The sequence below is a fragment of the Natator depressus genome, chromosome 8, assembly GCF_965152275.1.
Source record: "Natator depressus isolate rNatDep1 chromosome 8, rNatDep2.hap1, whole genome shotgun sequence".
NCBI lineage: Eukaryota > Metazoa > Chordata > Testudines > Cheloniidae > Natator > Natator depressus.
In genome coordinates this window covers 78,081,520-78,103,985 of record NC_134241.1, presented here as the reverse complement: position 1 = coordinate 78,103,985, position 22,466 = coordinate 78,081,520, and the positions used below count along the sequence as shown (strand labels likewise).

At 44.3% G+C, this 22,466-nt stretch overlaps 1 protein-coding gene across 5 annotated transcripts in view; it reads right to left on the bottom strand.

Moving 5' to 3' along the window:
* The window catches only part of SSX2IP (SSX family member 2 interacting protein), a 39,315-nt gene extending 18,361 nt beyond the window's left edge, over positions 1-20,954 (bottom strand). For 3 of the 5 annotated variants that reach the window (XM_074961417.1, XM_074961416.1, XM_074961413.1), the window contains exons 1-3: positions 20,826-20,954; positions 3,128-3,188; positions 651-782 (exon numbers count right to left, since the gene is read on the bottom strand). In XM_074961417.1, coding sequence (XP_074817518.1) covers positions 651-693 — 43 coding nt within the window. In that variant the 5' untranslated portion in view covers positions 694-782; positions 3,128-3,188; positions 20,826-20,954. Of the gene's footprint in view, positions 1-650; positions 783-3,127; positions 3,189-18,335; positions 18,919-20,442; positions 20,462-20,825 lie in introns of those variants that run through there. The other 2 variants (XM_074961415.1, XM_074961414.1) reach the window with 2 other exon arrangements.
* Positions 20,955-22,466: the final 1,512 nt, after the last annotated feature.

Here is a 22,466-nt window from a genome sequence, read left to right as displayed (position 1 = left end):
AGAACTATTAAAAGTTTGGGGGGAAATACTGTAAACAAAATGCTAGGAATTTGAGTTTCTACCAAAAAGTAAAGCATCAATAAGATTTTAAATAAGTCATTTTCATGAAAAAATTCCTCTCCCCTCCCAAAAAAAGATTCTCATAAAAATCATTCTAATTACTAGTTCATTTGCTTATTTAGATTACTATTTCTCATACATGCCCAAGATATGTACTGAGGATTCTTACATATTAAGTTTCATTGTACATTTTAATTTACTCTCTCACCACCCCACATACATTAAAAAAAAAAAGTCTTGCCTTTAATACACTGTTAATCAAAACACAAGACAAAAGAGAAGCAGAAAACAAAACAAAATTTACAGCAATGTGAGACATTCACTGACTAAAAAGCATGAATGTTTAGAATTCTCTCACATATAGCAGAGTAATTTTTAAAGGTAACAATTCTGTAAAACTACCTTAACCAGTAAAAATTGTAGTATAAACACAATTATATTATTTGACATTTCCACTTAAGGAGTCAGATATTTTGTGACAAACTCCAATCTAGCTGGTTAGCAGCCTGTAAAATATTGTACCACTAGTGATTCTCCAACCCCATAAATTAAAATTGTTCCCAATTTTGTCTTCTAACTACAATAGTTACCTGATGACAGTGGTGGCACTGTAACAGTCTTCCAATCTCCCATAGCAACAGACAGCCAGAGTACCTGAGCAACTGGTTCAGCAGTGACGTATTTAGTACAATTGCTGGTAAAATCTCCTACATAGGCATCTCCTAAAATAGCAAGAACATTTTAGATTAACAGTAGTATCTAACACATCTAGAAGATTAAAGCAGGCATACAACAGATGTCGCTGGGCTCAAGCCATATAAACTTTCTATATACAAACAAATCTATGAAACCCGGTGATTACAGCACAATAAATAGAACCAATATTTAAATACAGATAGACCAGACAAGACAATTTTTCGTGCACGGTATTTAGATAACAAATTACAAATTAAGTCACCAAGCATCCCAGAAAGAGGATAAAGAATCATGATGCAGAGAAACTAATCCAATTGTTTTTTATAGTGGTGTACATCATTAGAGGAACAGTAAGACCATTTCTCTAAAGTCATAAGGGACTTTATAACCAAGCAACATAATTTTATTTATAGAAGAGTCACTACTTGGTTAAGTACAGTTTCATCATAGAATGATCTCTGTGGGCTTATTACCTAAGAGAAAAATAAATGTCTTCCAAACTCTGAAATTAGTATACGTGATACAGAAGGAGCAAAGGAGGAATTATGAACCTGATGAGAAAAATTCGTATAGGTTTGAAGTTTAACTAAAAGTCCCACCACGTGGCAATCAGTTCAAGTCTGTGCCTAATTTTGTATTTTTAAAATTTGAAACAACAATTGGTAAAAAAAAAAAAAAAATAGGCTGGGAGAGATCTGAATGGAACAAATCTATTGGCCTGGCCACTGACCACAGCACTGGCCTTCTGGAAACCAAAAGAACTTGCACTTGTAAGATAAAGCTGGCTGGGTCTTCCAGGAGACAGAGAAAGCAGCATTAGACCCACAGATGCCATGCTGCCCTGGATCTAGAAACCAGCATAGTGGCATAGGGCCCCCACAAGCATGGCCTTTACCTCTCACAGCTGTGCTGAGAGCCACACAGGTCCATGGATATCTGCAGCTTTAGAGGAACAGACCCACTCCACAGGGAGGCACACCTGCCTCTCTGACGAACAATTTGGATGATACCCTCACATGAGTTTCAGGTTTTCCTCTGAGGATTTTTACACCACAGATCAGATACTGTTGCAATAAACCACTTACAGCAGAGCAGTTAAGACTTCAGGTGTCTACAGCAATTAGAATCTACCCTTCAAAAATGGTTGCTTGATACATACTTAACATAGAGGTTTACTCTAGCTGGTCTATGACCCTTAAGCCCATCTTTAGAATATGGTTGGAGATAAAATTTATTTATAGGTCTTTCTATGGCACTCAAATGTGTCACCACTCGATACTATGGCAGTGAGTTTATCCTGCCGACATCCCTGTGAATTATTTTCAAGATGGGGAACTGAAGTACAGAGGTTTTTTATTTTGATTTGTGTTTTATTCAGGAACTTAAAATGGCAGCTTGGGAGACATGGAGGAGTATGCTGTAGCCCTCTTTCCCCCAAAACTTAAGACTTGGTTAAGGTTCAGACTGGTCCTCAGGAGCTCTGGCTTCTCTTTTCTGCTATGTCACAGACTTCCTGTGTTACCCTGGACAAGTTATTCGGGCTCTCTCTGTTTCCTGATTTATAAAATGGGGATAATAAATAAACTGATAAATACCACCACTGCACAGGGGTTTTGTGAGCCTCAATTAAATCATCAGTATTTGTAAAGTGCTTTGAGACCCTTCCATGGCAAGCGCTATTATTACAGACTGAAGTTTTATTTTTAAAAAGAAAGAAAGGAAGCATAGCATAGTGTCATGGCTGAGATTTAAACCCAAAATTATTCAAGACATTCAAAGAACAGGGTAAGAGTGCCTCAATCATAGCTCCCAACACCTTTTCAACTTTGCCCTAGCTCTAGGGCATTGCGGTGCAACCACATAAGGACAGGCCCAACACTGGGAAAAAGGACATATCACTGGGAGAATGCTTCACGGATATAAGTTCACCAGGGTAAAAGGGATAGAGTTGCTACTCAGTAGCTGCAGCAAATTAACACATTCCAACTGATGCAAATGTATCCATCAGAAAACGTAGGTGTAAGGGAGTAGCAGTAGAGACCATGTTACAGAGAAAGAGAGAAAATGTAGTAGTGCCAACCCCAAACGTCAGGAGCCAGGTCCCCAAAAGTCAAGAGATTTAAAAGAACTGGGTCTTTTTTATCTTCTGTATATTAAGTTGTTGGGGTTCATGTTTACAGCATCTCTCAAACCACGAGGACCAGAAACTTTCAATGAAAGCTGAGATTCTCATGTAGCCCCCGTGATTTCCGAAGCAGAGTCTTTAAGAAGAGGGTCTTCCCTTCCCTCTCTCCCACCGAGATCAACTATATCTTTACCAAATAAACCCAGAATCATGCACAATACAAAGACCACACAAAACATTTCTTACATGTTCATTTAGCTTCTGTTGGATCCATCAATTCAGATCAGGAGTATTACCCATCACAGTCCTGTTAATAAAACAGAAAACACAAATCAAACTACAGACATTTTCACATTACTGCCATTCCAACCACTGAAGTCCTCTGTCTTAGTAAGTTAGGGTGATTTCCAGGAACTGCGGACGGTGTGAGCTGCAGGAGCGGCGCCTGCAGGCAGAGGCAGCGCGCAGAACTGCCTGGTCACGCCTCCGCTTAGCAGCTGACCGAGGGGGATGTTGCTGCTTCTGGGGAGCCCCCCAGGTAAGTGCCACCCAGACCCCGCCTCACCCCATCCCATGCCACAACCCCCTGCCCCTTCCCACATCCAAACTCTGCTGCTGCTGGCGGGGGAGGCAAGAAGCCAGGTGGGGATCCTGCCGGCCCCGCTAACTCCCTCTCCTGCCCACCCCCCTCCCCCCACAGTACCAGCAGCAGTCCCAGACCATGCGCCACTGCCCGCACCATGCCCCCCGCACCTGCGGGGACCCTGGGCAGCACCCCTCAATTATTCACTCGTATTTTTAGTAAAAGTCATGGGCCGTGCATTTCTGTTTACTGCCCGTGACCTGTCTGTGACTTTTACTAAAAATACCCATGACTAAAACATAGCCTTACTTATAATCAAAGGGCAACCTTACAATATTTGCAATATGACCTAAATAAAAGCTCTGTGTAGTTCGAAAACTTGTCTCTTTCACCAACAGAAGTTGGCCCAATAAAAGATATTATTTCACCAACCTTACCTTCTCTAATACTTGCAACAGACTATTATCCAAGTCACAGCACAACCAATTTCATTTACCAAATCAGTTTTCCCTCTTTGCTTAAAAGGCAGACAGGTCTATCATTAGCCCTGATGAAAACAGGGCCTAAAAAGTCCCTATTCCTTCCACTTTAAAGGCAGTCTTTTAACACCAGCATAAATCTATTTTACTAGACTGGCTATAAAAGTTACCGTCATTTGCATATTCGCAATGGACAAAGATCAAATTCCTTTAATTCTATGCAATCCTTACCTCGGTAAAAATCAAGAAGTTATACCAGGGGCTCTCATTCATGAGAAGGGAATACACACACTCACAGAAGTCCTGAATAGTCCAAAAGTCAAACTGCACAAGAGATTTACCTTGGATAATTAATATTGAGTGTAGCAATGATCGATGATTGGCCAACTGTGCTTTATTGATGTAATATCAGTGCATCAACCCCCAATGGTTCACAGCTAGGATTTCATCAACAAACAACAACAAAAATCCTATTTTTTTTAAACCTTTTCCCCTATTTTTAAAGTTATATGTAAGAATACAGAGACTTCAGCTGCAAAGGCAGCTTGGGAGAGGGAAGAAAGTTTTAATACGCCTCCTCCCTGCCAAGTGCCAATATTCCCTTTCAGCAGCAGTTTGTAACTATAACTGACTTTCTAGGAGAAAAATTACATTGCAGTGGAAGGATGTATCCCATACCATCACACACAATTTTATGTTTTCTTACAAATAAAATATGAAGTAAAGAAGTCATAATTAACACTATTACATGATGTCACAGTGTGCATTAATAAGCTAATGGTGCTTTTTGGGGGGAGGTCAAAGGCACTCTGCTTCTCCCACACAGTGAATTCAAGTCATTCTCTTACTATTGCTTACAGTGACGTTGATAGGAAGACCCAGGAAATCTAACCCAGTTGGATCAGGAGCAAGCCACTTTCAAGAGTTCCTATTCCTCGATTTCAGAATGGAGGGGGGTGCCAGGAGGAAGACGTGGGAATGGAAAAGAGTGGTAAACTGAAGTCCTGAGAATCCAATTGTTTTCTCCCTAAGCTGAAACAGAAGTCAGATCCTTGTATCTTGGAAAATCCACCAGAACCATATAATAAACCAGTCTTAAAAACAGCAACGCGAAGACCCCACTAAAGGGCAATCTAACCTCAAGGTCCTAAAATTGCTCAACCACCAGCAAAAGGCATCCTAAATTGTTGTGCACCATCAGGAGACCTTACTAAGTCTCCAAAAAGTAACCATCTCTGAAAATGGCCAGTGTTTTGCCACTAGAATTATCTGCATTGTACAGGTTCCTCTTTTTACTGGATTTGGGGCTGAATGCAAAAGAGCAGAGTGTGTCAGTCCACCTATGCACAGGAGGAGATGCCACGAGCACACTATTCATGTGCTCACATCCTTTCATTGACTCCCAATGCCAGTGACCTTGCTCTTGATCTTCAAAGCCATCAACAGACTGAGACCCAGCAACAATATCTCCATCTATGACCCTCCAGGGCGGTTATGTTCTTCTAGGACAATGCAGCTCACAATATCCCCAGGATTAAATACAAGAACCACAGATAAACATTCTTGGTAGAGGTGGCTTAGCTGTGGAATGAGCTAGGTTAGCACTTGATATGCCACTGTGGCTAGGTAATAACGAAAGACCTAGCTTTTATATAGTGCTTTTCATCAGCAGGTCTAAAATAACTTTACATCATTATCCCTATTTTACAGATGGAAAACGGAGGGATAGAAGAGAAGTGACGTGGCCAAGGCCACCCAGCAAGCCAGTGGCAGAGTTAGGAATAGTTCCAGTTCAGTGCTCTTTCCATTAGGCCACCTGGTTGCTATGTAATTCCTCAGCGCTCCTTTCCCCTCCTGTACACGTTGTTATAGTAGAATGCGGGATAATTGTGCTTTGAAATGTTTGCAAGTGTAGTTGCCAACAGGCCAGTAAGAGAAATCTCATGAATAATCTATTTTCCAAAACCGTGGCAGTTTTATTACATGTTTGTTACAGAAACTTTAAGCATATAAGAGAAGACGCTACCATTCCCTGAAACACATATCCCACCTCCCGCAGACATTATCAGCTCCCCATCCTGCTGAGCCATTAGCTGGCAATGCAGAAGCCATTAGCATGCACGAAATTGCTCCTTGTTGTCTCCTGCCCTATGCTGCTGCATATACATATCACAGGCAGCAGCTTACTGCAGGGGAGCATGCTACCTTGGTTATGTAGCCTGATCTGCACACAGAGCTGGGCCCCTCACTCCCACTACCCACCACCAGCTAAGACTCCTATCCCTGTTTCAGCTGGGCTTCCCCAGCAATGCCCCAGTTCCACCCAGTCTACACCTCCTCCAAACCAGGCCCCTCCTCTTGTAGCCTGTAGCAGTGGCTCTCAACCTTTCCAGACTACTGTACCCCTTTCAGGAGTCTGATTTGCCTTGCATACCCCAAGTCTCACCTTGCTTAAAAAGTACTTGCTTACAAAATCAGACATAAAAATACAAAAGTGTCACAGCACATTATTACTGAAAAATTGCTTACTTTCTCATTTTTACTGCATAATTATAACATAAATCATTTGGAATATAAATATTGTACTTATGTTTCAGTGTACATTATATAGAACAGTATAAACAAGTCATTGTCTGTATGAAATTTTAGTTTGCACTAACTTCGCTAGTGCTTTTTATGTAGCCTGTGGCAAAACTAGACAAATATCTAGCTGAGTTGACGTACCTCCTTCTGGAAGACCTCTGCGTACCCCCAGAGGTCCACATACCCCTGGCTGAGAACCATTGGCCTATAGAATAGTTTAGGTAAAGAAATACGTAGAATTTAGGAGAGGAGTATGGAAAATTGACAGTAGTGTGAGAAAGTTAGAGATAAGTTGAAGACAGTGTGTTATAGGAAAGTAAAAGTTAGCACGGACATGACCCAGGGTTATGCTGCCATTATGTTTTAGTTATAACTGGTCTGAGCAAGCATTTTTAAGAACTGAGAATGTTTTAATAAAATGCAATCTAAATTGATAGTATGGGAAGCATATTGGTTCAGATGTTAATTTAAATAATGTGTAATGTAAAGAAATAATAATGAAGTGGCAGAAATATAATTATGGTAAAAAGTAATTTAATGTTAATTAGTATAATAATGGATTATAAAAGGAGTAGTTTTGCTAAATTGGAGAACTCCAATTAACCTCCAAAGGATACCATTAGGTTCCAGGATTATAAAACTGTACTTTGCTCTTGTGGACTGATCATCCATTGATACATTCAAAGATGTTACAGTGTAAGTATAACTGTAGTGTTGTGTAAGTAGTAATTGCATGACTGTTTGCTTAACTAATTTTTCTTTTTGATAAAGTTTGGTTGTATCATTCAAAGTGTAGTCCTCTACTAAATACATTTTCTGTAACCAACCTAGAGGCTCCAACATGAAAACTCAGTTGGGTTTTATTGCACCCTTATTTTAACAACCTAATATTAATTGGAAACATTTCAACATAAAGGTTACAAAAGATTAAACCCCACACGCACTGGCCACCACCCACCACACTGTGTATCTTAACTATTTTCTCGATTACAGAGGCTTAAATCTGTGTTACTGTCAATCCCTCCATCCCAGTTCACATGGAGAGGAAAGAAGATTGCACGCAAAGAGGTGGAGGGTCCCCAGACCCCAGAAATGAGCAAAGAGAAGGGCTCCCCTAGACCCCAATATGCACACGCGCGTGCACACACACACAAGGGGAGAATTCAGGGCTGACAGACACCCACCACCCATAAAAGCCCAACATCTTCTGCTACTCCTCATATTCATAGAATCATAGAAATGTATGGCCTGAAGGGACCCTCAAAGTCATCTAGTCCAGCCCCAAGCATTGTACACTTAGACCATCCGTTATAGGAGTTTGTCTAACCGGTTCTTAAAAACCTCAAATGATGGTGTTAGGATATAGATATTCAGGCCTCTCGGTAAAGGCCTGTACTCTAAGAATTTAGGTGTATTCTTATCATTTGGCTAGTTATAGAGGTATAAAAGAAAGAATCAAAATCACTGTCTGCCGGTGTAAGGTCCTTCTCTTACTGTGACAGTCTTAGCCAAAGGCCTGTTCTTAGCCTGTTCTTAGGCTAAGGCCTTTGGCTAAGCACCAAAGGCAGCCATAAGTTGGGAAGCGAACGGTCACAGCCTCACATTCCAAACTACTCACACTGAAAGAAGGTGCTATTGGGCTGTTAGGAATACAATCCTGTCCTGATAATGCCTATCACCTCCAGAGAAAGGGAAGTGCCTAGAAAATGTAAAAGGAAACTTTGTTTGATAGCATCCTGTCTGGCAAGAACTCACGTATCAATAGCTGGGATGTGAAATCCTCACTTCTCTATTGTTTTGTCATTATAGTTCCCACTTTGCTATTGTTTGTCTGTATAATCTCTGTCTGGTTCTGTGATTGTTCCTGTCTGCTGTATAATTAATTTTGCTGGGTGTAAACTAATTAAGGTGGTGGGATATAATTGGTTAAATAATCATGTTACAATATGTTAGGATTGGTTAGTTAAATTTCAGGAAAATGATTGGTTAAGGTATAGCTAAGCAGAACTCAAGTTCTACTATATAGTCTGCAGTCAATCAGGAAGTGAGAGGGTTGGTGGGTGTGGGGGGGGGAACTGGAATCATGTTTTGCTAAAGGGGGAATGGGAAAAAGGAATGGGGGTGGGGAAATTAGAATCACGTTTGGCTAAAGGGGGAAATGGGAACAGGGACACAGGTGTAAGGCTCTATGGTGTCAGAGCTGGGAAGGGGGACACTAAGGAAGGAAACTGGAATCATGCTTGTTGGAAGTTCACCCCAATAAACATCGAATTGTTTGCACCTTTGGACTTTGGGTATTGTTGCTCTCTGTTCATGCGAGAAGGACCAGGGAAGTAAGTGGGTGAAGGAATAAGCTCCCTAATATCTTGGTGCCATGACTCAGATGCATTGCATTGGATAGGTGAGTGGCAGCCTGTAAGTCCCCCTTCCCAACAGTCCGCACAGCTGCTTGGAGGGGGTATCGCGAACTCTCATGATGGTAGTTGCGGGTTCTGGCAAGCCAGGATAAAGGATTTTTTGGATAAATGGATAAGGAAGAACCAGGGCCCATACCAGCTGCAGGGGTCAACCTGGGATGAGATTAAAAAGGAAATGAAGGAAGTGTTAGGGAACCCAGAGGGATGGGGGGGTGGCTGAGGAGCCCACCCTCCTTGATATATGGGTAGTGGAAGAAGGTCCCTGCTCATGGGGATTGAATGCCTTCCAGGGAAAGGAGGCACTTCAGTCTGCTTGAGAGAGGTTTGAAGTAAGGGCAGCATTATGGGAAGCTGCCAGTAATCTTTGAAGTTTGGTGCTGCTTCAGCAAGGGCTGCTGAAGGGTTGTAAATTAGTTAGGGGTAGTGAAAGATGATTTGGCACAACAGGGTTTAAAGTCAAAAGCAGAGTTAACAGACTACCTTTAGAGACTGGAGCTGGGACTTGGTCCTGGGGGAGTGGAGAGAAAGAAGGGGAAGAAAAAAAAAAGTTTCAAAGTGCAACCTGCCTTTCCACACTCTTGTTTTTCTGAAGTTTTAATGGAGGGTACTTTGGATACTTTGGAGATGTCAAGAAGGAAGTTTTTGTTTAATGATAAAACCCAGTTATATAAATGTAACTGGATGTTCAACTCTGTGCAGTCACATTGGATGGAAGCTTGGTAATTAAATTATCCAAGGGGGTCAGGTAGAATGGCTACTACCACCACTATGCTTCTGTCCCCAGAAGCCTTTACAGCTATTCTGAGGGAAAATGGGCCCTTTTCCCACAGAAATGGTCTATAAGGGACTGCTGCAGGCAGAGAGAGAATCTGATCAAAATTATTTGACTATTGGGTAATGTAATCAAAATCACTAAAGGATGTAAGGGGTTTCTTATGGAACTTAACTTGGCTGCCCCTGGTTGTGTCTAGTTGTACAAGATGGAAGTGTAATCGGGGTACAGTTGTGTAAAAGAGTAATCACAGTGCAAGTGATTTTAGGAAAAAGAGAATTTTGTGCGTGTGTATAGTGCTAAAATCTGAAGCTGTGTCTCAGCTATTACCTGAGAATAAACTTAAAGCTTGGTACAGCAGAGAAACTATTGCAAACATGGTCTGTTGTACAAGAGGGGAAACTGAGGTACACCACCTCATGAATTTCATAAATGACCAGTGAGTGGGGTAATTCACTAGCCTGACTATAGAACAAATAAGGACAGCCTGAAGGTAATTCTTCTTTTTTTCCTGCAATTAGCAAGGAAATTTGTAAAAAAAAGTGGCATTATTATTAAGCAATAGTCTGTCCCCACCAGGGAGGTGGAAATTGTTTCTTTTGTTTTTCAGACACTCTACAAGCAAGCTGGCGCCAGTGGAAGAATAACTCAGAATACCAGGGATCTATGTTTTGTGGTGTTTGTCTTGTTGCTAGCATTGTTGTGTTTTAATGAACAGAAAATCTCATGATGTGGGTGGGAGATGGTTTCAAAAGGCTGACCTTGAGGGGGAGATGTGTATGGGAATGCAAAATGCTCAACAAGGAGGCCAGCACCTGTGTAATAGCTACCATGGTACCTGGAAATGGAATGGCAACTAAGGAGGTCCCCACAAGCCCTATGGAAATAATGAGAAGGGGAGGAGCTCACTGGGAATCAATGGAGGGGTGTGTAAAATAGTGTAAATCAACAGAAGATGTTTGGATGTGCCCCTCTCCTGTGACTATGGAGGAGCAGGATCAATGGCCTATGCAAGGGGTGGACAATTGGGTGTACTGTGTATTAGGTGTTTTGCTGGGAATGTACATATTACTGGGGGCACAATTACACTAGCCCATAACCAAACTACACACATCTACAGATGGGGATTCCACAACCTCCCTTAGAAGCCTATTCCCATATTTAACTCTCCCTATAGTTAGAATGTTTTTCCTTATAACAAACCTAAATCTCTCTCTTGATGCAGATTAAGCTGATTACTTCTGGTCTTACATTAGTGGACATGGAGAACAATTGACCACTGTCCTCTTTATAATAGCCCTTAACACATCTGAAGACTATTACGAGGTACCTCCTCGGCCTTCTTTAAACCTCTCCTCAGAAGTCACCTTTTATCATTTTTGTTGCTCTCCAATTTGTCCACATCTTTCTTAAAGTGTGGCACCCAGAACTGGACACAGTACTCCAGCTGAAGCCTCACCAGTGCCAAGTACAGTGGGACAATTACCTCCCATGTCTTACACATGACACTCCTGTTAATATACCCCAGAAGGGTATTAGCTTTTTTCAAAACTGCAACATAGTAATTCATATTCAGTTTGTGATTCTCTAGAACCTTTCCCTATTTTGGAATATGCTCCTTCCCCCCTTGTTGTTAATATTAATTGTGTTGAGAATATGGTCACCATTAATCTTTTTAGTGAAGACTGAAGCAAAATAGATATTAAACACCTCAGCCTTCTTGATATTGTATCCTTAGCTCTCCTTCCCCATTAAATAGTGGACCTATACTTCCATTTGTCTTTCTCTTGTTCCTAATGTAGTTACAGAACGCCAATGTCAGAAATGTGTTCTTTGTGCATGCTCTGAGCATGCCTGTTCTAAACTCTCCCCCAGAGGGGCTCTTCCTCAGGTCCTTGTTCACATGGGAGGAGGGAGAGAGATCTCGGACAACCTCAGAAAGGCAAGGCACGCCCCCATAACCTGGCTTATACAGCCAGGCAGGGAAGATCACATCCCCATAAATGGGGAAGGGACCCTCCCAGATCTCATATCACAAGGGGGATAGCGGTTCAGACCCCCACAAAAGACAAGCCCTCTCAGAACCTGGCTTCCTGGAGGAACAGATTGTCACACCCCTTTAGGTGGGCTGGGAGTCCCTAGATCATGGCACATACATGGTGGGGGACGTGTGGCTGAAAGGTGTCCCACCTCTATTCTCCCCCAGTGCCTCTGTCATGCACCCCCATGTCCTCCTTTCCAGCGTCCCACTGCTCCCCTCCTCTCCCACTGGTCCCCATCCTCTCTCTGATCCCCCAACCCCTTCCCCCCCATTCCCTCCTATTCTTCCACCCCAATCACCCTCTCTACCCACTGAGCATTTGTTTGTGTAGTTTATTTTCCCTTCAAAAAATCAGATTCAGCACCTTCTGAATATTCTGCTGCACTCTGATTACGTTTCTTTAATAGCGGCATGGTGACGCAGAGGTCCACTGGTGGTTAACTATTCTGTGTCAGCAACTCGTCACACCTGACACGCTCACTATACCTAATACACTGTTGCCATGATATATACCCAAGAAGTGGCATGTAATATCACTGAAAAACTAAAAACTGACTGATCCTGATCATTAATATTCTTGTGTGATATATGTATGAGCTGTGTACAAAGCATTATGGATGTGTGCTAGATTTACATTCTTAAAATGTGTTTGGTAAGCAAGGCATAAACCCAGCCCCCACTAGACAATGTGTATGTGTGTGTTTGACCAGCCTGGCCATCAGGCAGAGAAAATAAAGGCACATTTACATAAAAAGCAAACAAAGCCATCAACTTAGTGAGTGGGGGAAAGAGCTCTGACTGGGGTCTGAACCTCAAATGATAAGCAACTGAATCAACTGTTGTGTACAATATTACTGTATTATAAAAGCGTATTGAGTGGGGGAGACTTAGGTTGGATGTTAGGAAAAACTTTTTCACTAGGAGGGTGGTGAAGCACTGGACTGGGTTACTAGGGAGGTGGCAGAATCTCCTTCCTTAGAGGTTTTCAAGGTCAGGCTTGACAAAGCCCTGGCTGGGATGATTTAATTGGGGATAGGTCCTGCTTTGAGCAGGGGGATGGACTAGATGACCTCCTGAGGTCCCTATCAACCCTGATATTCTATGATTCCATGTCTTTTATGAAACCCTGTGACACACTGGTTATGAATATCACCATATGAGGCATTATGAATACTCACTAATATTATGCTTTAAAGCAGAGGTGGGGAAACTAACACATCTGGCCCGCGGGACCGTCCTGCCCAGCCCTTGAGCTTCGGGCCGGGGAGGCAAGCCCCTGGCCCCTCCCATGCAGCCATGCCGTCGCGCAGGCAGCGCTGTGGGTGGCGGGGCTGCATGCTCCTGCAGCGCAGCGCGGCAGCGTGTCTGGCTCTGGCCGGGCGGCACAGCTGCCAGACATGCTGCTCTGAGCAGCATGGTAGGGGGGCCAGGGGGCTCCGGGGGGCAGTCAGGGGACAGAGGGGCTTGGATAGGTGTGGGAGTCCCGGGGAGCCTGGCGGGGGTGTGGATAGGGGTCGGGGCAGTCAGGGGACAGGGTGTTTGAATAGGGGGTGGGGTCCCGGGGGGGCTGGTTAGGGGGACAGGGTCCCGGGGGGGCAGTCAGGGGACAAGGAGCAGGAGAGGTTGGATGGGGCAGAGTTTCAGGGGGGGCAGTCAGGGGACAGGGAGGACTGGATAGGCATGGGAGTCCCAGGGGGCCTGTCAGGGGACGGGGGTGTGGATAGGGGTTGGGGCAGTCAAGGGACAGGGAGCAGGAGTCGTTGGATGGGGTGGAGGTTCTGAGGGGGGCAGTCAGGGGGTGGGAAGTGGGAGGGGTCGGATGCGGGTGGGGCCAGGCTGTTTGGGGAGGCACAGCCTTCCCTACCTGGCCCTCCATACAGTTTTGCAACCCCAGTGTGTGCCTTGGGCCAGAAAGTTTGCCCACCCCTGCTTTAAAGTCTGTGACCAAACACAAGGAGAAACAGGATTTCCCCCAGACAGGAGAGAAGGGATGTCTACCTGGTTCCAGTGTAAGGTAAGCATTACAGAATCAAAACAATAGAAGCCCCATTTACATAGAAATCAACAGAGGGATGGGAAGTCCACAGGAAGGGAAGAACAGCAAGAGGTCAATGAACTTTAAGAGAGATACTTGTCAAAGGTTTGCTGGATTATAAGGCGAGGAGCAGAGAACTCCTAATTTATCTTTCGCCTACGAAAACAAGGGAAACCAGCACCTCATACTTCTGTGGAAGGTCCTGACTGAGAGAAAGTTAGCCATAGCTGGAAAGAAGAAAGATGGGTAAGAAATCCTGAACAGAGACTGTAGCTTGTTAAGTTAGGTCTGAGCCATTAGAAAATTTATTTTTAATTTTATCTGCTTATAACCATTTTCGTCTTTACCCCTGTACTTGAACTCACTTAAAACCTCTTTTTGATTAAACAAGCTTATTTTACTTTTAATCTAAACCAATCTAGTGCTATATTTGAATTGACGTGATTGTTAGCACCAGTTAAAGTAACAAGCTGGGCTTTTCTCTCTTTACGGGAGCAATGAACCTTATAACTTCTCTGAATGTTCCAGGAGCAGGCTGGACAATTTAGGACAGAGAGTTTGAGGGAAATTTGGAAGCGTGTTGTGGTCATCCTGCAACTAGTAGCCAAAGCTGGTGGGGCTGTTGTGCTGTAGGTAGGCTGCTGAGGTCGGAGTGCTGAACCAGGGCTGCACAGCACACAGACGCTTAAGGAATTGCATACCTGTTTGCTGGCGGTTGGTGTCTGGGCTGTGAGCCACAGGAGGAGAGCATTTAAGGCAGCCAGGGTTACAGGGCAGGCAGTAACACAACCTCTCACTGGTCTGGGTTGAACCCCAAAATGTCAAAGACACATTGGAGATGTGCCCATTTTTTCTTTTTCTTTGACAAACAATTCATAAAACTATTTCTTGTTTGTTTGCTAATGCATTCCTAACAAAATATTAGAAACCATTAGAAAAGGGATAGATAAAAAGATAGTAAATATCATAATGCCACTATATAAATCCCTGGTATGCCCACACCTTGAATACTGCATGCAGTTCTGGTTGCCCAATCTCAAAAAAGATCTATTAGAATTGGAAAAGGTAGAGAAGGCAACAAAACTGATTAAGGGTATGGAACAGCTTTATGAGGAGAGATTACAAAGACTGGGACTTTTCAGCTTGGAAAAGAGACAACCAAGGGGCGATATGAGAGATCTATAAAATCATGAACGGTGTAGAGAAAGTGAATAAGGAAGTGTTATTTACTCCTTTACATAACACAAGAACCAGAGGTCACCCAATGAAATTAATAGGCAGAAGGTTTAAAACAAACAAAAAGTAGTACTTCTTCACACAACACTCAGTCAACCTGTGGAACTCGTTTCCGGGGCATGTTGTGAAGGCCAAAAGTGTAAGTGGGTTCAAAAAAAGAATTATCAGTTCATGGAGCATCAATGGCCATTAGCCAAGATGGTCAGGGACACAATCCCACACTCTGTGTGTCTCTAGCCTCTAAATGCCAGAAGCTGGGTGTGGACAACAGATGGATTACTCGATAAATTGCCCTGTTCTGTTCATTCCCTCTGAAGCATCTGGCACTGGCCACCATCGGAAGACTGGATACTGGGCTAACTGAACTATTAGTCTGACCCAATATGGCCGTTCTTATATACAATAATGATTTAAAATGCAAATCAGATCTAGTCATAAATTAGTTTTAGGAGTTCAATTTGTGGCACAATTTAAAATTATATATAGTAGCTAGATTACAGGGCTCACCATATACAACATACAATGCTAGTTGTCTGAAGCACACAGATTTTGAATGTAAAGTTTGAACTTATGTAGACTGCTACTCTTTTCAGAACTAGTTCAGGCAAACTAGTGTCAGAACATAATAGTTTTTCATAGTACTGCAATGTAATCACATTACACCATCTGGCTGCTCAACACCAGATGGGCAGTTTCACAAAAGTAAAATAAAATATAAAGTTGTCCAGAAAATTCCTGTCCAAAATTAGTTCTCTTCCCTCTCAGAAAGTTTTAATTTTTCCTGATGTCAGAACTACTCTACAAAAAGAAAATACTTGTTGGCTGGTTGAAGTTGAGTATCACAAATACTCCCCAAATATTTTAGTCACTACATTTTGGAGAATGCAGGTATGTTGCAACTTGTAAGCTGCCTCACAGAAAATACACAGAAAGCTGTTCATAAGACAGAACAAACAAAAAAAATATATGGTAACATTTACTTAAAATACAACGCTATCACTTCCCCTAAAATTAAATTCCAAAAGGAGATGTAAAGCTGCTTAAAGCTTTTACATTTGCCTAGTAATCCCCTCCACAGATGGCTGTTATCCAGATGAAACAAACATATCAGCCTATGGAAATTTAGGGCACACAGAAGTCATTAAATTACAACTTTATGCCTATCTATAAAAATGTCATAAGAAACTTGCTTTATTTTTTGAAAATCCAAGTGTCCCCACCCTTGAAATTTGACAGTTGCTCATTATTTTACGGCAGATTTTAATAATCTAGTTTGCAATTAGTGATATAAATACTTTTCAAATAGAGTTGTCTATTTTCATTATAGTTATAATAAAAAGTTACTATTGGATAGTCAAAAATGAACCCCAGAAATTCATAAACCCTAGTTCACTAGTTTGTAACTATTTAACCTAGTTTAGTGCTGTCAGTTATATTAATCATAGAAAAATGCATGGGTCATATTTTGCCAACATTTTTCTACATTCAGAGTTTTTAATTAAGGAGTTTTATGTGTCCGTCTAAGCTATTCAAACTCATCAGAGTTAATCTGAAAAAAGCAAATCACAAATTTTTCAGCCTGCAGTACTGTAGTATTCACTCAATGCATCTGTATATTATGGTCTTGCGAGACAGCCCCATTTGGGAGTTTGGGTACCCATACCAAAATGCCACTATATAAATCCATGGTATGCCCACACCTTGAATACTGCATGCAGTTCTGGTCACCCCATCTCAAAAAAAGATCTACTAGAATTGGAAAAAGTACAGAGAAGGGCACCAGAAATTATTAGGGGGTATAGAACAGCTCCCATATGAGAAGAGATTAACAAGGCTGGGACTGCTCAGCTCAGAAAGAGACGATGGGGGGGCGGGAATATGAGAGAGGTCTATAAAACCATGAATGATGTGGATAAAGTGAATAGAGAGAAGTGTTATTTACCCCTTCACATAATACAGGAACTAGGGGTCACCCAATGAAATTAACAGGCAGCAGCTTTAAAATAAGCATAAGGAAGTACTTCAAACAACACACAGTCAACCTGTGGAACTCATTGCCAGGAGAAGTTGTGAAGGCCAAAACTGTAAGTCGGTTCAAAAAAAGAATCTGATCAATTCATGGCATATAAGGCCATCAGTGGCTATTAGCCAAGAAGATCAGGAACCCATACTCTGGGTATCACTAAACCTCTGACTGCTAGAAGCTGGAACTAGATGTCAAGGGATGGATCACTCGATAAATTGCAATGTTCTGTTCATTCCCTCTGAAGCACTGGCCACGGCCAGAAGACAGGATACTGGACTAGATGGACCATTGGTCTGATCCAGTAGGTTCATTCTTATATTCTTATTTTGCATTTCTCAATTTCATTTACATTTTAAAACGACTTGCAATTTAACAAGTAAAATGTTTATTTGAAGTTGATCGGCTATACACCTACAATCACACAGAAACACACACACTTACTGGTGTGTGTAAAAGTTACTCATATGCCTGAATGTTAGACAATTGCTCCTTCACGTTCCTAGCTCCTTACACCAGGAAGTTAAAACAACATTAAATGCTGAGCTGCAAAGTTACCCCCACATCCACCTTCACCAAGTACATTCAGTACTCTTTTCATACAGCATCATCTACTATTGCAAGATTCAATCATGCCTTCTGCCTTTATAGATGACTGATCTTTTCTTTTCATTCAGCCACTGGAGAAATAGTCCATCCAGCTCCCAAATCCCCGTCCTGACTTGAACATACCCAATTCACCTCCACATTAGCATCCCTCTACTATGAGAGCATTACCCATGAGGTATGAGAGATACCTATTAGGCATCTCTTTCTGGCCCTATTAGGCAGCCCTTGCTCACCATTTTAGCATTTTTAATAGCTTACAAAGGGCTTTATGGTATTGAATCTGATATGATATATTTAGTCAATCTTCTCTTCTTTTACCTCATCCTCAATGCTGCATTTGACCATGACAAAAATCCAGCCTATCTATAAATCCAGCCTATAAGTATTTTGTGGAGATCTTGGGTACCCAATTCTTCTTATTTCTCTGTATTCAAAACACCTACTACATGTGACTAGCACAAAACATTCTTCTTCCACTATACCTCACTTTAACAATCCCCAAGGTTTTAGCATTGGTACTTTTCCATTTAGTCCCCAAACACTCCCTGAGCCTTCTTTCTGAATTCAACTTTTTAAAACTTTTTTTTTTTTTGCTTTTCCTTTTAATTTTGTTTGCAGATAAGATATTTTCCCACCTACCAAGGTCTTTCTATTCTCCAGCCCAAGTTCTACTCACTTCAAATACGAGGGGTCTGTCTCTTGCTCCCCCATTTCTCCATCTCTCCAGCGTGGAAAAAAATCCTGCTTCCATGCTACTCCTTCTCATTTGATGATGGCTTCAAATGGAATCAAGTCCCAAAGTCTCAAAACCACTTTTCCTCCAGGTTTACTACTAAGAAACTGTCATCTAATAAAGTCAAATCCTACTTCATGGACCTCCCATTCTATTCATATCCAAACCATTCCCCTGAAACTTGAGCAAGGTGTCCATCATACCTACAGGAAGGACATACAGGATGCTACAAAGTTACTTATATTTGCATGCTAGCCTCGTAACTGTGAAGTGCTCTGTATGACTAAAGATATACAAAAATAGATAATATTAAAATGGTCTTGCATTGTAATTTGTAATTACCTTAAACAATTTCCTTTGTATCTTGCTACAAATAAAAGGAAAATCCTGATCAACAATGATTATTTTTCAAAAGCAAAGCAAGGGTCAAGATAATGCAATATAAACACCATGGCCTCTTACCTCCTACAACTCCTGATTTCAAATGTTAAACCAATTTAGCAGCAAAACCCAGAATAATTTTGAAAATTCACAGCACTCTTAAAACAGATGTAAGACCTTCACCAGCCTAGAAGCATCTGCTACGTTCAGCTTCACACAGATCAACAGTATGTTGGGCCTGATAGCAGGGGTCTAGCTAGCAACCTGAAAACTGTACACAGACTGGATAATCTAGTACAGCGTCTTCCCTACAGATTACCCTGAATCTGACAGGGTGTGCACATCAGGATTTACAAGATTGTCACTGACAGTTGCTGTAGTTAGAGTCCTAAAGCATCAACAAAATGTTGCCCCAGAGAAATTGGACACCATGGAATATAACTTTACCACTCCACCCTGCTTCCAAACATGACTGACAGAGAGGCATACAGAGGTTGGGAACACAGTACTTAGTTATAAAGCCTGGAACAGCAAGGAAAACCCACAATACAAATAACATTCACACACCACTTACCAGTCTCCCTCCTAGCCACCCCTCAGCTTAAAAAAATAAGAGAGACAAGAACAGATGCTACACTGGCACCTTTAGTGCAACTGCTAGGAGGTTATGCTGTTCAGTCATCCACACAGACACTAGCCTAATTCCCTAAAGCAATTACAATACTGTGTTTGCAGACAATTTGCAGGGCCCTCCCCAACACAAACCATGTGCACCCAAATGTCTGCAAACTCTCCCCATGTGCGTGCCCACTACATGTGCATTCCCCACCGCCAGGAGTACACGCATCCCCCCACCTGCAAACTCCCCCCCACAATGTGCACACATCCCCACCATATGCAAACTCCCCTCCCCCTGTGCACACATATCCCCCACAAGCTGCCACCACATACTAACGCCCCCTACCACCTGCAATTCCCCCATGAGTGCAAGTGCCTCCCCTGCATCACTTGCGAATTCCGTGTGTGAATGCACGTCCCCACCACCACCTGCAATCTCCCCCCGGGTATGTACAGGCATCCCTCAGCCGCCACCACCTGCTATCTCCCCCCTGCGTACACAGGTGCATCCTCCCAACCCCCACCACCTGCAATCTCCCCCATGTACACAAGCATGTCCCCCCAGCTGCCCACCACCTACTAACTCCCCCAAGTATACACACGTTTTCCTCCCAGCTCCCCCACCCCTACCCATGATCTACAAACGCCACCCATGGTTTGGGCACAGGCACCTCCCCCTCCCTCCAAACTCCCCTCCCCAGTATGTGCATGCTTGGGTGCCGCCCCCCCACAAACTCCTCATCCCCCACAACGTGTGCAAACAAACACCTCCCCCCACTGCCTACCAACTCCCTCCATGTGTGCATGAGAGGTCCCCCCCTGCTACCTGGAAAAACTCCCCCCTCCTGAGCATACAAGATCCCCCCCCCGCCCTGTTTGTGAACAAGCATCCCCTTAGCTCAGCCATTTGCACACGAGAGTCCCCCTCCAGGAGTGTCCTACACTCTCCGGGAATTAATCTTCAATTAAAGATTATGTCACGTGCTGAAATCCCCGGGGATACATCCAACCAAACCCGGCAACCGGCTGGTGTGTGCAAGAGCGCCCCCACCTGCAAACTCCCCCCCCCCGCGAGGCACAAGTGCTGGAACCAGGGGTCCTGCCACAGGCACCCCCGGGCTGGAAGGGGTGTCCCTCAGATACAGCAGTCACAGGCTGGCTCACTCGCTCTCAGCACCCCCCCCCCCGTACAAATCGTTCCAGCAGCCCAGCCTGTGCGCGCAGGAGCATCTCCCCCCCAATGCCCCCCGCCATTGGCCAACTCCCCCGGTGTGTGCGCGAGCGTCCCCCGCGTCGACAAACGCTCCCCGCCTGCCGCCCCTGGCCGGCCCCGAGCCGGCCGGCCCCGCTGGAGGCACAGGCAGCCGAACGGCCCCAGGCAGCGGCCCCAGCGTCTCAGCCCGAGCAGCCACGGCCGGGAGCGGGCTCACTCACCCGCATGGCACCACCTGCTGCTGCCGGGGGGGGGCCGACTCCCGAGCGAGCCCAGCCGCCGCTACGCGCCGCAACCCGGGCCCCGCAGGGTTAATCGCCCCACCCCCCTCCCCGACGCGGCGCTGCTCCCATTGGCCGGGCTGTTGCTAGGAGACCTGCAACAAGGGCCTGCGCCGGCCTAGTGGGCCGAGTCCTAAGCCGCAGCACCTCCTTCCGCCGCCGCCGCCCGCGGGGCCCTCCCGCCCAGCGCGGCTGCCCGGGCCCCGCCTGTGACCCGCCCGGCGAGGGAGGGGGCTGCGCGCCGGGCAGAGGCCATTCAGCCTGCCTGGCTCGTGAGGCCCGGGCTGCGCGCCGCACGCCTGCCTGAGCCCCCGGGGTGGGAGGTCCCCTGTGGGCGTCGGGCCCTGCCTGAGCCCGCGCTGTGCTGGGGAAGGGGCCCAGCCCGGCCCTAAAGGCTCGGTCTGCAGCCAGGGCGGGCTTTGGCCTACTCCCTGCAGGCGGCCCGCGGCCCCAGGGTAAGCAGTAGCAGCGCTGTCAGGCACGTGTAGGCTGAGCAGATAACCTGATTTTATAGGGATGGTCCTGATTTTTGGGTCTTTTTCTTATATAGTCTCCTACTATGCCCCACCCCCTCACCCAAATTTTTCACATTTGCTGACTGGTCACTCTAGGCACGTGTGAAGTAAACCGGGCCGCAGACTGTCTCTGCCCCTCGGGTTAGCGCTCATCCAGCCTGTGTGGTGGGTACAGCAGCCCAGGACCCACCCAGCTGTACTGTAGAGCCCAGGTAGCCAAAACATGTAGGTCCTAGGTGTGCGTGTGGGGGGTGAGCGTGGGAGCGAAGGAGACTAGGAACAGCCCAGCCTCCGCGCTGGAAAGGGGAGGGGTAGCGCTGACCTTTTCCAGGAAAGCGCAGTGGGGCTGTGGAAAGGTACCGGTCTCCCTGCTTGTGGCTGAAGGGTGTACTGAGAAGTGTTGCTTTTCCGCCCCCAAGGGAGGTTTGTGTTATATGCGTGAAAGACTAGTCCTGTTTGGGGGAGGGGAAGGAGAGCAGCATGCTAGTGTTAATATGTGCAGACTTGCATGAAAACTAACATCCTTATTACGTATATATGTCAGATCTCATTTAGGACAAGAAATATTGTACAACACTCTCACATGGTGTGTATAGTCACGGCTCAGACAAGGATGAAACCTGAAAAATACAGGCAAACACTAATAAAAGAAAAGGAGTACTTGTGGCACCTTAGAGACTAACCAATTTGCCACAAGTACTCCTTTTCTTTTTGCGAATACAGACTAACACGGCTGTTACTCTGAAACTAATAAAATATAGAATCAGTGAGCACAAAGACGGGGGTGACAAAGTATAGTAAAGTTATAGAGAAGAAACGCAGGGCTGGACGGGACCTTGGCAAGGTCATTTAGTCCATTTGCCTGTGCTGAGGCAGGAACAAGTAAACCTAGACCAGCTCTGACAGGTATTTTTTTAACCTTTAAAAACTCCAATGATGGAGATTTTACAGCCTTTGCAAGCCTATGCCTCTGTTTAACAGAGGTGCCATTTTAGATTTTGATAGGGGAGGGCAACTTTAACTGTGATTCCAGAGGCTATTAAGGCAACTAAAAACTCTACTTATT